Here is a 20,532-nt window from a genome sequence, read left to right as displayed (position 1 = left end):
TGAATCCTGCGCCATGGTCAATGTCATTGAAGATGACCCGGCCACCCAACAGCCATAGTCCCAAGACCGTCAAGAACCGGTGCTTGCACGCTCGGCATACAAGAGTCGATTCCAGTCAGGGCATGCTCAACCCCTACTGATCGATCTCCCACGTGCGACTCGCCAAGAACAAAAACCTTCAACAGCATCTAAGCCTGACCTCCCTGGAGAAATGGTCAACGTTATGGTTATAAACAAACCGGTCGACTTTCAAGAAGCCCGTATGGAAAAATTCAAGCAGATGGTCCAAGCGATAATGGACAAGATCGACCGAATGGAGGTAGCCCGACATTCGGCTAACCATGAGGTCAATTCCCATCACGCAGAAGATGTGCCTCCCAGGCAGCCTCCTCCTCCTACCTCACAGGACAATTCTGCCCCTCACCCTTTCTCTCAGGCAAACATTGATGCTATGGTAACTCATAGCCTGAAGAATAGGCAGATCCCAGGCATACAGGATGCGATGCTTTACCACAAGCCCTACCCTTCTTACATTGATCAAGTCCCATTTACCTCAGACTACAAGAATGGGAAGTTTCCTCACTTCGATGGGACAACATCCCCACATCAACACATTGCCCATTTCCAATCAGCATGCCGAGAGACCGTGGCTAACGGGAGACTTCTTCTCTGTTAGTTCATTGATTGATGGTCCTGCCTTCCAGTAGTACGCTCGGTTACCTCCAAACTCAGTGCATACTTGGGAGGAGATGGAGAAACTGTGCCATCAGCGATTCTATGAGGTCAAGAGGGAGGTTCAAGCCATTGAACTTCTCACCTTGAACCAGGAACTAGATGAACTAGTAAATAAATTCATATCAAGGTGGAGAGATTTGGCGGCTCGTCACCCTAATCCCATGCCTCAGAAGGCAGCAGTTCAAACCTGTGGTCGAAACATGAGACCTAGGATCGCTCTACATGTTGAGGCCTTCAACCCAACCTCCATGTCTGACCTGATCTCCAAGTCGGTTCGCATAAAAAGCTTGTCACGCCATCATAATGGGTCAAGACAACAATCTTCAAACATGGGAAACAATCGGGGCAATGGTAATTCTCGAACCAATGCCCGGGGCAACCAATAAAAAGGAGTGATCAATGCAGCTGCTCTCACAGTCAACGATCCAAAGAAGCCTGCCTCCCAAACTTTCGACCTCTCCAAGGGACTAGGCACAGCAAAGACAACGCCTCAGGCAGGCAAGCAACAACAGTCATATAATTGAGTGCCTCCGCTCGCGAACCTTAATCGAAGTGAGTATTGGATCACCCATCAAAATAGAGTTTACCCCTTTGAAAAGGAATGGGTGCCTGCACTACTCCAATTACTGCTAGGACAGATATGGTTGAATTTCCAGTGAGTAAGTTTCCTGACCAAGTCGATCTTGATACGCATGCAAAGTATTATGCCTATCATAAGAGGGTAAACCACCCCATGGAGGACTGATACACACTTAAGGACCTCATTGAGGCACAGATTAAGCTTGAAGAACTCAAGAAGGTATTCGGGGCAATAGAGGCCTCTCACATAGTGACAGTTCACGAAGAAGAGGAAGCTCCTCATCTCCTTCGAGCCTTGTTTGCCATGATGCTCCAACAAGGCCTTATCACACCAAAGCCCGTATGGTAACCTAAGCACCTTGCTAAGGGAATTGAGAACCATTGGTGCCCATATCATCTATTATGGGGCCATGACTTGAGTGAGTGCTCTAGTTTCCATGATATAATCTCAAAGAAAACGCAGGAACATCATGAGTTGTGTAGCCTTCCAAGTGGGAATCCCCAAGTCGCTGCTCTATCGATAGAAGAGGACTGTCCAACATAAGCCCTAGTTAATGATGATTCAGATCCTGCTAAACCCTCAACTTCCCAACCGTGGACAGTCTATCACGGCGAAGCAGACTTAAGTCGTTAAAATGAGAGGCCATCTGTCATGCTAGAACTGTTCACAAACCTAGTGAGATGAAGCAAGCACCTACAGACGCACCCAAGAGGAGGTGGGCAACAAGGGCTGCTCGCAGAAGGAACAAGCCCCCTCAACCGCCAGTCGAGCAAGAGTTTCTCAGACCTCTTCCTCCCCTACCAACTTTACAAGATTTCATCCCCAACACAATCATTTTTCCTCCTTCATCCCAACAGGAGGACACCACCGGGTCATCCCTCACTCAAGGCACGCCCGATAAGGGTGATGACGTTAAAAGCACTCACTAAAGGTCTAAGCAGGGGAAAGACCTAAAAGACTCCCTGCACATGTCCGATGAGGGTGATGACGTTAAAAGCACTCCCCAATGATCTAAGCAAGGGAAAGACTTAAAAGAGTCCCTGCACACGTCTAATCCTGGTGATGACGTAAAAAGTTGCCCAGATCGGTCCAATGAGGGGAATGACCTTAAATCCCCCTCACCTGCTGACTCTTCTTCTTCTTTTTCTTCTTCTTCTTCTCCGTCCCCCTCCTCTTCTTTTGTGTCTCTTGTAGGTACAACTTTGAAATGTTCAGACTTTGATGCTCTTGACAGGACACTCGAAGGAACCAATATAAGCAGAACTCACAAGAGATGATTGAGAAAGACATTAACATAGGCAGCTAGATTCTTAACAGTTGCTGATGCCTTGGTGGCTCGAGCCCGGTCAAAGCCATCCTCCTCTTCTCGAAAGTGTACAATTTTGAAGCCAAAGAAGCCTCAGTGGCCCCCGGAGCCGGACATTGAGCAAAGGTTGATTGAATCAAGAGGGCAGACCCTCTATTCACAGGAAACCTATCGCATGGTAAAAATCTCAGAGGCCTTACCTGCCAAGGGCAAAATGAGCTTGAGGTCGAGAAAGACACTACAACCCCCATCTCGGAAACCATGAACCTTGAAACCTCCTAGCCCGCCACTTCTTCCTAAACCAAACACCAATTTGCCTATCCTTCAACTCCTTGGGCTCACCTATTCTCCAATTCCCTAGGATACCTCTGATCCCATGTACTCAATTACTTTCTAAGCCTCAACCTAAACAAATCCCTATCCCTATTAATCAGCCTACCCAAACTAAGCCGGCTGTGCAACTAAGCCAGGCAACTGACCAAAGTAAACCTTTTCCTCCCAAACTAGCGGGCAGAACTAGGGGCACAAAATCCTAACCAAGAAAAGGTGAAATATAATGTGATAGGGCATCTAACGAAGCTTCCAGCCCTTCTCAGCATCTATGACGCCCTCATGCTCTCGAAGTATGGCTTTGGTTCAGGCTCTCTAATCCAGAGGTGTATGAGACTGAAGTGGAACCCATCGAGGTGGACCCAGCGATCTTAGGAGGATGTATGTCAATCACCTTTTCAGAAGATGATCTTCAATTGGGAGAAAAGTTTCATAATCGCCCTCTCTTTGTGACTAGCGAATTACATGTGTACCCTATCAATCGAATTATGTTAGATGGAGGGTCAGCAGTCAAGCCTATCCCACGGAGGATCCTCACTCGATTGGGATTAGGTTATGAAGACCTCACTCCGATGCATATCTTAGTCCAGGGATTCAACCAGTCAGGAGAAAAGCTGGCTGGCACAATTCGTCTCCGTCTTAAGATTGGTGAGATGAACGATTACGCTCAGTTTCATGTAATCGACACCGATACTTCCTACAACATCCTCCTCGGCCAGTCGTGGCTCCATGACCAGGGAGTGGTTCCATCCACCTTGCACCAATGCTTCAAATATAGTTGAGATGGAAGACAGCATACGGTCTACCCTGACAAAATACCATTTCCGGTTGCCGAGACTCATTATGCTAATGCTAATTATTACTTCACAGACCTGGTGTTACCTCGGAAGCTGAATGATGGCAATCACAGGTTTACAATCAAAGCAGGGTCTTCGCCATATTAAGATGTCGAAGATGTGGGGAAAATGTTGGTAAACAAGTTCAAAGAAGAAGAAAGACAAGGCAGAATTCTCCCTCTAACCCCAATTCATTCTAGCATCCCGACAACCATCCCACAGGAAACTCCACCTTCATTTGAAAAGGAGTCCTCGCCCCCTTCTGAGTTACCATCACAAAAAGATGAACCTGAAATCCCTATCGAGATTGAGGATGTCATGAAGATAGAATTCCCCGCTCCAAAGATTACTTACACACAGGATCATCAAAAGGTCCTACACGTCCCCATTGCTCTCTTGGAGGCAAAAGTGGCACGGCAACTGCCACAAAAGATTTTTCAAAATCCGGTTGCCATAACCATAGAGGATACTCCTTGTCGCATCACCAGGCCTATTCAGACCAGTAATCAACCTCAAGTCTTGTGCTTCCCAGATTCTATAGGAGGGGAGCAGTTCGAGACAGGACATCCTTCTTGTCCCCAGGAACAGGAACCCCTAGCAAAGTTAAGAAGCGAGGTTCGCAGCCTCCAGAGCTAATTGAAGGTTATGCGTACCACTTCAAAACATCTAAAGGAGTTCGTCCCTGAGACCAAGAGTTACGACAAACATGAAGTAAAAATGCCATGAATGGAAGCCAAACCTCTCTTGATTGGACTATTTATAGCGAGCAAGCTCATCAAAGATGAGGAAAATGAATTATGAGCCCCTGTCCAATCAAACATTAAGCGGAGAAGAAGCAACTGCTCCTCCTTTTGAGGTTATTGGGGCCACATCCATATGTCATAAGACAAAGTAGGGTTTGGGGTTTCCTTCGATAAAAAGACAGAATCAATAAAAAGAAGAATGAAACTATTTGGCGAAGTGAGACAAACAGCAAAAGGCATTTTCATTCATAACCTCAAATTTTACAATTGCTGGTATGCAAAGGAGGAAAGAAGAAGTGAAGAAAGGAAATTCTCATAAAAGATCGATTATCCTATTGATCTCTGTTCCGCATGCTTCGAATGTGTTCCTTCAATTCAGCCTCCATTTGAGTCTCCTCCATCGCCAGAGTTTCGGATTCAATGGTGCGAGTGAGTTTGGATAGGTCCTCCATCAAAGAAGTCTCCATGGCCCTTCTCTGAATCATCTCCTTCTCAAGTTCTTCGAATTCCCTCCTCAATTTTTGCATCTCCTCTCTGATTTCAACCATCCTCTTGAAGCCATTACGCCCCTCCCTTTTCAAATCCAGCTAACGGTCAGTCATAGCGACATTCTTCTCAATACGGGAATCTATTTCCTCGCGACGACCCGAGATTGACGCCTCCAGCGAAGCTAACCTGTTGGTTTCTACTTCATGATGCAGTCTTCCCGACGGCCAGCCCTCAGGGTTGCATCAAAATGGGAGAGGACTTCTGGCACACTCTCAACAACAGCGGTCGCGGCAGTGAATTCCCTGAGTTTGGCAAAAGCCTCGCTCAGCTCATTGAAAGGCAGTTCCCTTAAACCCTGAAGAACAGAACGAAGCATGCCTACATTTATACCAGGAACTCTGCTGAAGGTCAGCCTTGATGTTGCTGCTGGGAGTGCCCTTGCTAAAGAGACTTCGGCTTCAAGGACCGAGCTTGGATAGACGATAGCCATCTAAGTGGCTGGCCCTACTGAAGCAATTGTGAGGCCCAAAACTTCAGGTACAAAGGCACTCTCTTCCTCAACCTCCCTGGATGCCTCAATTCCAGCCGTGTCATCTTGACCCTCGCCCATGGGGGCCACCATTTCTATCTCAGCAGGCTCCAAAGAAGCCTCCTTCCCTTGTTGCTCACCCTTCTGAACTGTCACGACAGTATTGGCAAGTTCAGGAGCTGCTTCTTCCCTGTGGCGTCCATCCTATAAGGTTGCCACCTCAGCATCAGCCCTGCGACCTTCTACCTAGTTTGTGTCTTCAACAACCAAAATTTCAACTACGAAAAGCTCAACCCTTCATCTTCATGATTTGTGCCCTCGGGGGCAGCAGCCTCTTGATACTCGAGACCCTCACTTACCATGGGCCCTTCCTCATGAATCATGACCTCTGTCTCAGTTGGGGCATTAAACTCCGAAAGCTCAAAGCCTCCAGTCTCATTCGTCTCCATAGGAGCTGGATCTTATTCAAGAATTACCCTTTGACTGAGGGACGTCTCCCCAAGTTCTAGAGTCGTTTCCCGATCAGAAGCAATAACAATAGGCTCAGAAGTGCTAGAGTCATTCACCTCAGTTTCTAAAGAAGAGAAAAACAATTCAGGAGAGACAGAAGATGATGGAGAAGGTGACACTGGGGAAGCAGCTAATCAGTCAGAGGAGGAAGGACTACCTCCTGATTCTAAAATCACAAGAAGTATGGCGCCCCTACACCTTCGAGTACACCCGACAGCCTGGCCGGTGCACGAGTCCCGGTAGGGGTACAGCATTTCCTTTTCTTCCCCACTACCGGAGGAGGAGTAGCTGCTTCAGAACTCCCTCCTTGAGAAGGCTCCACAGTCAGTCTACTGTAGGACCGCTCCCGATCAGTGCGTTCAAGTCTTGAATAGGATGCCCCTCATGACTTGGGACCTTTCGGCCCTCACTCCGGTCGAAGACAGAACTGAGATTATCAAAGATGCTCCCAGTTTTCTTCTTCATGGCAATGAATTGGGGGGAAGCGTCATCAACCGCTATCCCTCGTGGTACTCCCAAAGCTTGCCAATTACAGAGATAATCTAAGACAAAGACCTCGCTAAGAGTAGGAGTATCCACAAGTCTCCTCTGTCTACTCTCCTAGCACCAATTACAATTCTCCCCTTTCCAAGGGTGATCAGCATCTCAATATCCTCGATTGGTAATTCTCCACCAGTTTGCATAAGCCTCGATCACCCGGACCCTTATGCCAAAGTGAGGTAACACATACTTACTAATCTCTGTCATCTCCAGATATGTGTACCAAGCGATTCATATGTGTTCAAGAAGCCAGCACTCTCGAAGAGTCCCACACTCTTCCGTCTTCCCCATGTTTACTCTATCTCGACGCTTTTCGAAAAACACGGAGAAAGGGCAGCTCTGATCAAGCCCATGCTGACAAGCAAAGCGATAAGGGAAATACCATTCCAATCTGGCACTGTGTGGGGTCCGATAAGGTAACACTCCCCCTCTAACGCTCAAGATGAACATTAGCTCCCTGATAGTTGTGGGAGCACTGTCTAGAAATAGGCCCCTAGCCACCCATATACATGATGGATAGGGAATGGAGTTTTGAAGTCCCCAAGAAAGGCTTCTCCTCCGACAATGTCATTCCCTCCTTTGCCTTTGTAAGCCTTTCCACGAGAGATGGCCCCCAATCCATGGTAAATATTGCACAAAACTGGTTGAGCAAGGGCATATCCACTCCCTCTTGCCATGTCACAGGCCACATAAAATGTGCCCGGATGAACGTCATCTGCCCCACCAAGGAGCACGAACTTCCATAAAAATAAGGTCAAATATGCGGCCAAGAAGATCCGGTCATTGTTGGTCTCGGGTTGATAGACGGGAGGCATCCCCTTTATAACTACCTTCCCTTTTCCTCTTGGAGTACCTTGACTCCCTTCAGGGTAATCCCCACAAAAGAATTTCACCCATTCGGTTAAAGTTACCCGTCCATTGCTAGACTTGGCATGGAGCACTTGGTAAATCTCAAAGATCTTCTGAAGACTAGCTGAGGGTTCCTCTTCCCTCAAGCAAGCACCACCAAAGATGACCAAGTTTTGGGGCACGAACTCGTCATACATGGCCCCGATCAGCGAAAGGCCCCCGATGAAATGGAGATCTAACAAGGATATTCCTACTTCCCCATGCCCAAGAAGCCAGGTGTTGCTAACATGGCTCCATGTCTCGAGCAGTACCTTCACGATATTGGAGCACCGATCATAGTATCTGGCCGAGCGCTGAACCGTGGCCAGCAGAGAAGCACATTCAAGAATTCTTATGTGCGACATCAACACCCTGGTGGCCCAGGAAGAATATCCCTTCAAGTATTGATGCTCCCCTTGTACTCGAGGGCCTTTGCCCGACCATATCAGTCCTTTTGTTTGCACCATTCGCTTCCTTAGGGTAGGCAAACTCTCCCCAGAAGCTATGTTCATGTGCATACAATGAGGGAGCGCCACTCCTTCTTCGATACTGACGTTGCTGTCATTGTCCTCTCGAAATTCAAAACGAATTGGGTCAGTAACGAAAGTGACGCTGAGAGGCCACTGTGGTTTGTATACAGGCTCTATCAGCCAAATGGGCTCGCCCCTTACTAAAGCCTCACCAATAAATTCATTAGTGCCAACTTCTCCTTCTCTTGGAAGATTCTTTACGTTAGGAATTTTGTAACAAGATTTGGCCATTATCAAGGACTCAAGGATTGGCTGTTGCGTAAAAATTATTAAGGCACAAGCCTAGCGCCGACTGCGTCTTGAGAGGCGTTGCACCGACTATGTTTTTAGAGGCCCAACGCTGGCTGTGTCTTCACAGGTCTAGTGCCGACCGTATCTTCAGGAGCCTAACACCTGCTGCGTTTACAGAAGCTTAGCATCTGTCGTGTCATCGAAACGTCCAGCACCGGGTGTATCTTCAAGAAGTCCAGCGTCGGTTGGGCACTCAATTCTTAGCGACGGCTGTGTTTGCTAACGTCTGGAGCCGGCTGTGTTTTTAAAGGACAATTGCCGCTCTGATCCAAATCTCTCACACGTGCAACAGATTTTGCACATGTCACCGCGAGCCTTGCAGCACCGCCTGACAACTGCCACAACGACATCGCCTGACGCATGACCTCAAACGCGTGGACTAATAGCTGTTCACCTTCCCCGTGACGATTCACCACCCGCGACTATCCATCTTCACTGTGCCCTTCGGATTCCCGTCGAAAAATCCCTTCCATTGCCGAAGACTCTCTTCGACTTCCTCCAAATCACTGGGAAACCACTATTACTCCCACCAGAAAGCTGCCAAAGCCAACGAAAGTCTCCAGGCAGCTTACTGCTACAACCTTTGCCTCTTCTTCCTTTGTTAAAAACCTCGAAACCACGGCCGGAGTTTCTTGTTTCTCCGGTGAACTCCCTCTCTTTCACTGAAAAATCCCTGTAAACTTCGACAAATCTTGTCCCTCCTTGCTGACGTTTTTTTCGCCACGACTTCCATCTGTTTTCCAACAAACTCTTGCTAGCCTTGCCAGAACACCCTGTGTTTGCCGAAGCTTTCACCGGAAACCTCACCCTAATTTTTAAAACCAAAATTTACCCCAAGTCTTTTTATCCTCCGGTAAAATAGTGAAAATGGGGTTTACCCCTTTTTATAGCTGACGCTTTCCTCAAAATGCCCCTCGCAAACTGGAAATCCCAACCATGTCCAAGAAGGTCAAACGACAATGGGTCGGAGCTTGACGGGCTCTGACCCGAGGCCCTCAAGCACAGTTTACCGTCGTCTGTGAAATCCCACGCAATAGATATCGGAACCAGAGCGGGCTCGGGTCAAGGCCCGAACACTAACCCATACTTAGTGTCAGCTGTGTTGTTGAAACTTCTCAATGCCGGCTGTGTTTTTAGTAACTCAGTGTCGGCTGTGTTTTCAACTACTCAACGCTATCTGAGTAGCCGACCCCATCTGCGTTTTCAAGGACTCGGCACCGACTAAGTGTTCAAGAAGTAATGTTAGCATTATCCAGCGCCGGCTGTATTTTCAACTACTCAGCATTGTCTGAGTGGCCGACCCCAATGCTGGTTGCGTTTTCAAGGACTCGACGCCGGCTAAGTGTTCAAGAAGTAATGTTGGCATTATCCAGCGTTGGTTGTGTTTACAACTACTCAGTGCTATCTGAATGGCCAACCCCAACGTCGGCTGCGTTTTCAAGGACTCGGCGCCGGCTAAGTGTTCAAGAGCTAATGTTGGCATTATCCAACGCCGACTGAGTTTTCAACAGTCCATTGCCGCGTGCCGCCATATTAAAGTCGTGTGTGTCTTACTGACGTTATCCTTGGTAGAGTTACACTTTTATCAAGGCCTACTATCCCCAGTAGAGTTGAACCCTGGTCATTCCACCCAAGCCATGATTTCTCATCCCCAGCAGGAGTCATCCCCGTGTTATAGCCCCTTATCCCCAGAGTAGTCAGGGTCATTTTTGCCACTGCAACCCCCAGTGGGTTTGCCTCACACCTAGTTGGCTTATCCTCAAGGAGTCGAGTACTATTTTTTCACCTCTTGTCCCCTTATCCCCAGGGAGGTCGGCCTTCCCATCTGAACCCCTTGCTGGTCTTAGCCATTTTATCCCCAGGGAGTTAGAGTGATGTCTACAAAACCTATTCTTATGCAGCCTTACCTACATGGCGACCCAACAGTCATGGTCTGTGCTACATGACCTTAAACTGCACAGCCATGGTCTAGGTGCATGACCCTAAATTGCATGATCCAAACTATACAACCTAAAACTATAGCGGCGGTCTAGTTGCATGACTTTAAACTACATAGTCCAAGCTGCAGGACTTTAAACCACATAGCCATGATCAAGCTATATAACCTTAAACTATAGTATACATCCTAGTCGCATGACGTTAAAAGGCTCACTAGCATGGTCCAAACTATATGACCTTAAAATATAGCGGAGGTCTAGTTGCACGACCTTAAACTGCATGGTCCTAGTTGCATGACTTTAAACTACATAGCCATGGTCTAAGCTACATGATCTTAAACTTGCAAGTCTTGACCGCATGACGTTAAACTGATTTGCACAAGTCCAGGAGGCATAACCTTAAATACGCCCCACACACATGCACATGCCCTTTACGTGTACCTTCACGCATGCTTTCCCTAACTGACCCGTTCGTGTGTGCACACCACCTCCATTACTTCCCCAGTGAATCCATCTTCATTCACTATCATCTATCATTTCCCAGTGAGTCTTACCTATACTCACGGTCAGCTGGTGGGTTACCATTTTCCACCTTCCATCCATATACCATCCATCTGTCGTAGGAAGCACTCATGCCATCTCCCCAAAGTGAGTCAAACCATCGTCATACTCACTCCATCGCTTCCATAGACTGTCATCCATCACCACCAAGGTCCAGCTGTATGACCTTAAACCATAGTGCACGTCTTGACCGCATGACGTTAAACTGCTTAGCACAGGTCTCAAAGGCATGACCCTAAACACGCCTTCACAAAAAAAATGAAAATAAAATAACGGGCATGGTGTAAACCTGAACAAGGGAACGCCATGGTAAAAATGACGAACGGGCATGGTCACAAAACCATGAGTAAGAGAGTTCCATGCAAATAAAAACCCAGGCACGGTGAAAACTTGAAAAGGCACCGTGAGTAAAAACGGATGAAAAGGGTGAACATGGCCTAAAGGCCATGGGTAAATTGGTGAAAACCGTCTCTACGGCGCTGCTTCCCAAATCCAAGTGAAAATTCGTGAAGGACGCTTGGACCAATAAGTAGGTTGATGCGCATAGGTGTCATTCAAAAGAAAAATCCCTGGTGTCATAATACCAGGACCTATAAATACAAGCTTCAAGGAAAAGATTCCAACAACCAGAGTCTATTTATAAAAACGACTCGAAGGATAAAAGATTTGCCAAGAAAGCAAGACTAGTGTCATGAAGAAGAGCATCATTCCTGAGTGTCACCAACACACTTCTAATGTTGAAGACACCCTAGGAAAGCTAAGTCAGTCATGACTTTGGTGCGAAAATCAGGATCAAAGCTATCTTGATTGTCGAAACTGCACAGCTTGCGGGTAGGGGTTATACCCAAAGCTATTCACCTCGAAAAACTGACGTACCCTACTCACCAAGGAATAACTGGTGCACAAAGCAGACGGCACCGACAAAAGGCCCTTCAGCACACCATTCACAAAATCCTTGCAGCGGGGCCGAACACCAGAGGATGCGAACAAACCCAGAAAAAATGGGAGCAATGCCCTTCGACATGGCACTCAAATGCCAGATGGGCCTGATTCTGACCAATGAGGTCCGTACAAAATCCTCAGCTGTCAGAATCATAACTAGTCCCTAAAGGGTGAGGACTTCGACAGGATCCTTCAAAAAAGTCTCTTCTCCCCTTAAAGTCTCCACGGACGGACCTGCGAACAATGCATCCCTACGTCCAAGCATCCTAGCTGTAGCATTCCGTGAATCTCCTCGACATTCACGTGGTCCTACGGTTAGGAAGAAAAAAGTAATAAATCTGAAGAAAAATTTTCCAAATGTTGTCCTTCTCTCTTCTCTCGAAGAAGAACATTCGGTAGGGCAAGTTGTTTGAACACATTTTTCAGCACCTTGGTCCTTGATGCGGAATAAAGAGGAAGTCAGTCAATAAAGCCTAACAAACTAGTGGAATTCTCGAGTCTCATAATTGCCCCAAAATAGGTCAAGATCTTCATGAGCTCTCCAAAAGGCCACCTATCAAGTTTCGTCGCAATCCGACATGTCTAAGGCAGTAACCACAAAGAAACAATTTCGAAAAATTGGCCTCTAGCACCTTGAAATAGACCCTTATAACTGGAACTATATTTTCGGTGCGTCAAACAGCTGTGGAACTATCGACATTGGATCCGACACGGTCGAAAACCCCTACGGATCAAGTTTTGGCATAATCACACACTCCAAGACAAAGTTATAAACAAAAGATTGAACAGAAGGAGCCGCACACTATTTTCGTGTGGCCACCCTGCACTAAAACACCATTAGAGGTGGTTGTTTTCACAGTCACGGGTAGTGACTTTCGAGACCCATATCTCACTTGTCCAGAGTCGGATCATGCTCAAATTTTTTGAGCTTGTTCGTCTCGTCAAGACAAGAGTTTCGATATGTGGTATGCCCCGTGACAACATCCGAGCATGGAGAAAAGCTAAAGATAGGCAATCGATTCGTGAAGAAAGTTACAGAAAATTCAGCAGCGACACGTCTCACTCAAGTGGCCAAATCACGACGTTCGCACCTAGGATCGACGTGAAACTAACCCTATTGTGTACGTAAGGTCCCGGGCTATCTCTGTTCCAAACTCTGTACTTGATGAACGGTCGGATTTTACACACAAAGGTGACAAAGTGACTGTAATTTCGACAGCCGAATTTTCAGATATCGTTCAAAACTCCAAAGTTGTGAAATCTTCGTTCTAGCACTAAATCGAGCTGCGTTTGTTGCCACGCAATCATGACGGCATGCTCAGTGCACTACGATGAATAAATCACTAAAAAAAAATCAAGGAACGATTGCACTATCGTTCCGAAGTTTTCAAGATTCATCCAAATTTCAAGTCTCATGATCGTGGCTTAAAAGCACGATCCATGGCTCAATTTGGTATCAAAACGATCGTCATGCCATGCCCTACAATAAAACAATCATCTTTCGATCAAAAAAGCATCAGAGCAACCCGAGATCAGTCATGGAAGATCACGCAAGTTCTAGGCAGCAGCAGAGACTGTTTTGGAATTCCATGAATTGTTAAGCAGGGGCAAAACAGTCCTTTTACACTCTATTTTTAAAAAAAAATTTAATTCAGAATAATTGTAATTATCATCAATTTAGCTAGTTTTTGGGCATCCACCCATGTTTGGGCCCAATTCTATATAAACATGCTAAACTTAATTGTAAAGGACCTTCGATCATTCAATAGAATTTCAATTCTTTTTGCTTAAGTTCATGGGTGTGTCTTCGAGGGAGAGAGAGGAGAGAGAAGAATGGGTCGATACCTTTTGGAAAGGTAATTTTATCTCTCCTCTTTTTTCTCTAATCTTTATCTCTCTCCTCTTTTCTCTCTCATATCTCTCTCTCTTTCTCTCTCTTCCTTTCTCTTTCTCTCTCTTCTTTTCTTTCTTCCTCTTTTATCTCTCATCTATCTCTCCCTTGACCTCTCTATTTCTACCATCATCAACCCCTTTCTCTCTCTTCCTCCTTTGGTCTATCACTTCCCTCTTTTCCTGCTCTTCTTTCTTTTCTTCCTTCAGCCATGGCGGAACTCTTGTCTGGTGTGATGTCTTCCTGCTCTTGAGACATGAAATGGTTAGCCAGACCTTAGCCCCAGTGGTGGGCCGAGCCTTGGTCAAAATTCTCTTTTCTCTTTTGCCACAGTCGACAAAAGGTTATCGTTATTTGTATTCTTTTTCTCTCTCATTTCTCTTATGTCACAGCCAGCGGGGCCTATCGTCGCCTGCGTCTTCTCTTTCTTTTCCTTCTGTCACAGCTGGTGAGGCCTATCGCCGCCTGTGTCTTCTCTTTCTTTTCCTTCTGTCACAGTCGGCGAGGCCTATCGCCACCTGTGTCTTCTCCTTCTGTCACAGCCAGTGAAGGCTATCGCCACTTGTGTTCTCTCTCTCTCTTTTCTCTTATGTCACTGCCACGGAGGCTTAGCGCCGCATGTGTCTTCTCTTTCTTCTTCTTTCACCACAGACGGCAAAGGCATAGCACCGCCTATGTTTTCCCTTTCTTCTTCTTTCACCACAGACGGTGAAGGCGTAGCGCCGCCTGTGTCTTCTCTTTCTTCTTCCTTCACAACCGCCAGCGAAGGCGTAGCGCTTCTTGTGTCTTCTCTTTCTTTTTCTTTCACCACAACCGGCAAAGGCATAGCGTCGTCTGTGTCTTGTCTTTCTTCTTCTTTTAACACAGCCAGCGAAGGCTCATCGCCGCCCATGTCGTCTCTCCCCTTCTTTTTGTCACAGTCGGTGGAAATGCATTGCCGCCTGTGTCTTTTATTTCATCTCCCTACTCGTCACAGCGACGCCTGAGTTTCTCCCTCCTCATCCCATTGCCGTTTGGGTCTTCTTTCCTCTTCTTACTCTCTCTTACTTCTTCCCTTTTGCTTTTCCCTCTTGTTTTTCTCCTCTCTTTCTTTTTCCTCTACCCTCTCTCACGTTCTTCTTCTTCTTTTTTCCTCTTTCTTCCTTATCTTCTCCACTTCTTTTCTTCTCTCACTGTCTTCTCTCTCACCTCGCTCTTTCTCTTCTCTTCTTTATTTTCTCCTTTCTCTCACTCTTTTTGTTCTCTTTTCTTTCTCTTACTCTTTCGTTTGACCAAGAGGGATTGGGGCTAACCATTGCGTTTAGCTAGTCAGTATTGATACTGTCGTCTAGTGGTAATTATGTTGAGCCGGTTTGAGTCACAGATCTCGTTTTACTGTCATGCCAGGTCAATTACCTATTAGTTTAGTCACTATGTTGGTCTCTATGCTCAGTTAAATTCTTCTCACCTCAATCGTTCTTCTCTTATTCTTCCATTTTCTTTTTGAATGTGCACGCCCGTGTACATTCACCCAAAGGCGACCCACTTGTCTTGTAACATTTGCCATATGTGTGTGATTGCAGTAACAGGAGAATACAGACCAAGGGAGATGATTCCGAACCAGTTCTACGACTGGGGGGCTTTCTTCGTGATCAAAGAGGGCGCCCATGTGAACCATCCCGAGTAAGTCCCGAACCCACCTTAAATTTTTCTATCATCGGTTGGTCTACCTACCTTTGTTTTTTAGCAAGGTTCTCGAAAGAGCGATATCAAGTCCCTGGTTCTCCTGAAACCCGAGATACGTGCCGTTATATCATCTAGATCAGGAGGGCGAGATCGAGGCAACCAAGGATCTTTCTTTTTAGGGAAATTATCAGCAATATATATTAATTTTCGGCTTATTAGAAAAAAGCCCCATAATTTCGTTAACCTTGTCCATACCCTTTTTTCTTATTTTTTACGCTTTTTTTTTTTATCAAAATAGCCTTCATGGTACTCGTATTACCGTAAAGGCCTTATGCATCACGTTACTTAAAGTGCCATGATGACTTTCAAAGGTTATACGGCACTTAAAATTCCATGACGACTTGAAGGTGTATATAACATATTAGTCGGTGGAGGACACCCACATCCTCTCTCCTTGTGACCATCACGGTCTTTCGAGCACCATGATGCACCTCTTTGTGTGCTGGTGCTCTGTTCTGTTTTTGCCAAGCTTCTTCTCGGGTGGGGTTGGTGGAAGATTTGGGGTGGGCCTGATGTTCTCTTTGTCAAAGGAGAGGTGAGAGATCATTTCTTCTTCCTTCAAGGTCATGTAAAAAGTCAGAGATGTCTATGGTTTCAAAATCTGTTGAAGATGGGTTTTTGGATTTCGAAAAAGTCAGACATTTCTTCTTCACACAATTGGTGGGGATTGCAGGTGGGTTTGGATTTCTTGAACTTCACACAATGGGGGGGCATTGCAAGATGGGAGGTTTGTGGGAGGGATCATCAAAGATTTCAGTTTCTTGTTGATGTACCTCAACCCCTTCATTCCCTTCTTATCAATCAGTGGGTGTAATTCTAAAAATTGTGCCTAGAATATAATGATTTCCGACTCTGTGTGTGCTTGCGCAACAATGGAAGTGGCAACAACGTAAGGAAAGGGCAAGAAGAAAGGATGTGGGTGTCCTCCGCTGCTACCATCACGGTCTTTCTTTCAAGCATCGTGATGGACTTTCAAGTCATCACGGCATTTTAAGTGTCGTATAACTTTTGAAATTCATCAAGACACTTTAAGTACCGTGATACAGAGGGCCTTCACGGTAATACGACTATCGTGAAGGTTATTTTGGTCAAAAAAGCCTAAAATGAGAAAAAACGGTATGGACGAGGTTTATGAAAGCATGAGGTTTTTTTTTTAAGAAGTCGAAATTAAGGTATATTTCTGATAATTTCCCTTTTTTTACTGTCAAATAAATATAACTCAATCCAAGGGCGGAATAAAGCTTTAACTATGAATTCTAATACAAATAATATTCTTAAAAATTGAAATAAATTGAGCAATATTGACTGAAAATAAACTAAAAACAACTGGGAAGACTTACTTGGCTTTGCCTTGGGTCACCCCTTTAGGGCTTAGTACACCCTACAACCAATTATCTGACTGATGGCACACTCTAATCCTATTAGCCCTGTTGAATTCTCTTAGTCGGAAAGCTCCTTAGTCAATACCCTATTTGATCTAGGGTTTGAGAGCATGAAATAAGAATAGGGTCTCTTAAACACCTTTTAAGACCTTTCTAGGGCATGCCACAAGCCTGCCCCTTTATCGTTTCTGTGGATAGCGTGCCACCCCAAGCTCCCTAGTGTGGTGCATGCCACCCTATTGGGGCTAAAGAGAAGAGAGAGAGAGAGAGAGAGAGACATAGAGAGAGGGGCTTGTTGGCTATATGGTCTTTCAAGGCCTTAAAGCTAACAATCTTTTTCTCAATGGGAGTGCGTGAGAGAATTTGGGTGCTGTGCAAATTGGGTCCCAGATTCATATACTCCGAGTACATGAGACAATGAGTGTATGCGCTTTAAGAGATCAATCTCTCACGAAGGTGTGAGGGTATCCTCCGAGTCAGGGCTATATAGGTGAGGTTGCCACTGTTGAGGATTGATGTATTGTATTCTGAGGAAATAAATCTGTCAAGGTAAAGTCAAAGAGACAACTCCGGAAGGCCGTTAAAATGATTCGATATATCTAGGACTTGATATATATATATATAAGGGTATTTCGGTAATTTGTTCCATATATCTGGGACTCGATATATATTGTTGCGATGGGGGTTTTTTACGGTCAAGGGAAAAATGTAGATTTCTTTGTAATCAGAGAGAATAGAGAGGCGTGAGGAAGAGAGCTATTGTAACCCTATTCTCTATTGCCAGTAAAGAAGCTCTCATCTCCCGTGGACGTAGGCACGTTGCCGAACCACTTATATCTTTGTGTTGTGATTGGTTGTCTCTTTCTTTTGTGTTTGTTTCTTCTTTCTTGTTTTTGTGGATTACTTTTCGTTTCTACAGCCTCATGTTTGATTTGATTGGCCAAGGCTAGGAGAACCAATTAAGAACAATAGAACCCAAGTGTTTTTTGAATGTCGGCCCTGTATGGAATGGTCATGACTTATAAGACATAGGTTTGTACCAAGACAGTAGACTGTTCCATGGTGTATGCATTTATAGTCACATGGGGAGCCACTCTTTTATAATATAATCTGACTTGGAAGATTCAGTGCATATTTTCCTTTGAGAGGACCCATGTATTAGAGTTAATAGTATGCCCCACATGGGTGCACCTGTAATCCATTGAGAAGCCGATGATGGGAAGATCTGGCTCAATGACTTTGATGTGACCAAGGGACCAATTATGTGTCCCTATCATAGGCTGTGGAGCATAGGTCGGTTGGTTCAGCTTAACACACCAATGGAACATCATTCGAGACTAGCCTAATGAAGTACTTCGATAAGTAGTGTTACGCCTAAAGATCTAATTTACCTTTGGTCCCAATTTATTTTTTATGAGAAAATGTGTGTTTGCTGTTAAAAATCGTTCATAGATTTTTTGGGAATTTTTTGAGAATTTTTCGAAATTCAAAGCACGAAAATAGCATTTTTCAAATTTGTTTCACACTAATTCTGAACAAGGACATCTGTGAAGAATGTTACGTGGTACCCGAGTGGCACTTGTTATATTTTGTTATGACTTAAGTGAACTTTTTGTCACATGTCCTTTTTGTTCTCACATGTGACATGCTTGGCATGTGTGAAGCCAAGGAAATTTTGAAAAATAATTTGATTTCAAAATATTATCCACATGGGATTTTTTACATGTGTGAAGAAACCATATAGATTTGTCCTATTGGTGTGAAGCATGTGAATAGAATGGGTTGTTTTATTTTCATTGGCTTTTGTCATAAGATATTTATTCACACATGAGGTTTTTACTAATTACTAAAATGGACATACCCTTGTCCATAAAGTGATATAATGATTTTATTTAAAATCATGGGCAATTAAGGAAACACCATTGTGGACTTAATTGGAATAATTTTATGTGAGATGGACCAAAAAGGTAAAAGGGCTCAACCAAGGGTTTTAAGGGAGTAATAATGATGTCAAATTTGATCCCTACCTCTTCGTGGTTAGATGGGGATGAATAGCTAGGATTATTGCCTCTCATGTGACAGATCTAGAATACCAAGTGCTAAGACCATTTCACACATTACAATTCAGAATAAGTATCACTTAAGGTTCAACTTACCCTAACTTAACAATATCATTTCATACTTAGAGAGACAAAGAGAGAGTCCATTTGACCTCCACGGCCCAGCCAAAGGAGTACCCATTCCTTGAGTTCAAATCATCATGGTGAGCTTATTTCCTTCTTGAAGATTGAATTGGTTCATCACCCTCATCAAGGTATTCACATTTGTCAAGTTCGATTTGTATTATATCACTCTTTGTTCATCAAAAAATTGCTGTAAAGTATAATTTACAGAAGTTTTTTTGCATCTTTAAAACCGTAGTTTTCCTTGATCATTGGGCTTTAATTGAATAATGTAGTCTATACCTTGATCATGTGTAGTGTAGATTGAGTTTTCTTTCATCTACACTTCTTCTCTAGTTTTCTCCATCCGAAATTTTCAGAGCATGTTAGTGAGTTGATACATCTGATTTGTGGTTTTGATTATCATCATTTGAGAAAGAAAGTAGGGTTCGTGAGTACCATTTTGCATATAGAAAAGCTTTGGTGATCCCACGGACTACATTGTGTAGTTTGTTCATACTTTGGTAGTTTTGTGTTGGAACTCTCTCAAACTTTGGAATTCTGATCTCAGACTTATCTCTCTCTGTCTAATTGAACCTTATTAAGTGATATTAAAGTGATTTTAAGCTTCCCAAGTGAAGTGATCTCCTTTAACTTTAAAACCATCCATGTTCTAGACTATGGGACAAGATTAAGTCCCTAAAAGAGCCGTTTGTGATCTGGGCACAAAGGGTTCGACCTTTGGCTTCCCAAATGATTGCTTGCGTGTTTATTTGTTACAATTTACAGTTATTTAATGATTTTACTATAGAGGAATTGAGCATTTTAGTTATGGAACACATTTGTTCTTATGTGTATTTAGTCTATGATTTTATGCCATGTTGATTTATTGGCCACATACCATGCAAGTTGAATTTATATTTGACTCCTCATGATCAAGTATAATATGCATATGATATCTTGTGGTTTTAATGAGGATGAAGATTCGACATGAGGTGATGATGTAATTCCTAAGTGATGAGAAAATTTTGAGTGTGTATGTTGTGTAATGTTGTATACACAAGTGTTTGAGTATTTAAGCAATGTATTGTATTTGGTTGTGTCTAGTTTGGGACATGAAAAGGGACCAATTAGAGTCGTAATTTTCTTTTAAAATTTGTATAAGACAAACTGGCTAGAGTTTGTGATCTATTGTTTTCTTTATGAAGCATTTGTACATTTAAAACCTCATGGTTTCAAAATAATGAAAATTTTTAAATTGAGTTACTAGCTACTTGGTCGTATACCACCACCCTCTATTTATTGCCTCCAAAGGGGTCTAGTTATACCTATTTGATTTAGAATTCAACTTAGACATAGAATTCTTAGGTAATTTGCAAGGTGAGAGAAACAAATATGAACCATCCATCCCATGAATTAGCCATCATGGTTTAGGGAGGAATCTAGGACCTTATCGCTGATTCTTTGACCCACATCTACTTCTAGTCAATCTATGAGAAGAATAATAAAAAACATCTTTTGGCTAGAATTAATAAAAGATTGTAGGAATTCAAAGTAAAAAAGATTCGGTCAAAATCAAAGATTGAAAGAATTTTGTCAAAATGTAAAATACTTACTATTCCCAC

The 20,532-nt window shown here is 44.2% G+C and overlaps 1 protein-coding gene across 3 annotated transcripts in view; it reads left to right on the top strand.

Annotated features, from left to right (window-relative positions):
- LOC110006410 (uncharacterized) overlaps positions 1-20,170 on the top strand; it is a 32,983-nt gene extending 12,813 nt beyond the window's left edge. Inside the window, exons 8-9 of one of the 3 annotated variants that reach the window (XR_016054318.1) lie at positions 15,201-15,300; positions 18,932-20,170. Coding sequence is in view for 1 of the 3 variants with exons in the window: in XM_088865034.1 (XP_088721160.1) it covers positions 15,201-15,300; positions 18,932-18,956 (125 nt within the window). In the remaining 2 variants the exon portion in view is untranslated. Of the gene's footprint in view, positions 1-15,200; positions 16,645-18,931 lie in introns of those variants that run through there. The other 2 variants (XM_088865034.1, XR_016054319.1) reach the window with 2 other exon arrangements.
- The last annotated feature ends 362 nt before the right edge of the window (positions 20,171-20,532 follow it).

The sequence above is a fragment of the Amborella trichopoda genome, chromosome 4, assembly GCF_054954075.1.
Source record: "Amborella trichopoda isolate Santa Cruz 75 chromosome 4, AtrichopodaSantaCruz75HAP2 v2.0, whole genome shotgun sequence".
In the NCBI taxonomy this organism is placed as follows: domain Eukaryota; kingdom Viridiplantae; phylum Streptophyta; class Magnoliopsida; order Amborellales; family Amborellaceae; genus Amborella; species Amborella trichopoda.
Note: the sequence above shows the minus strand (reverse complement) of the source record. Positions and strands in the feature narration are given on the sequence as shown.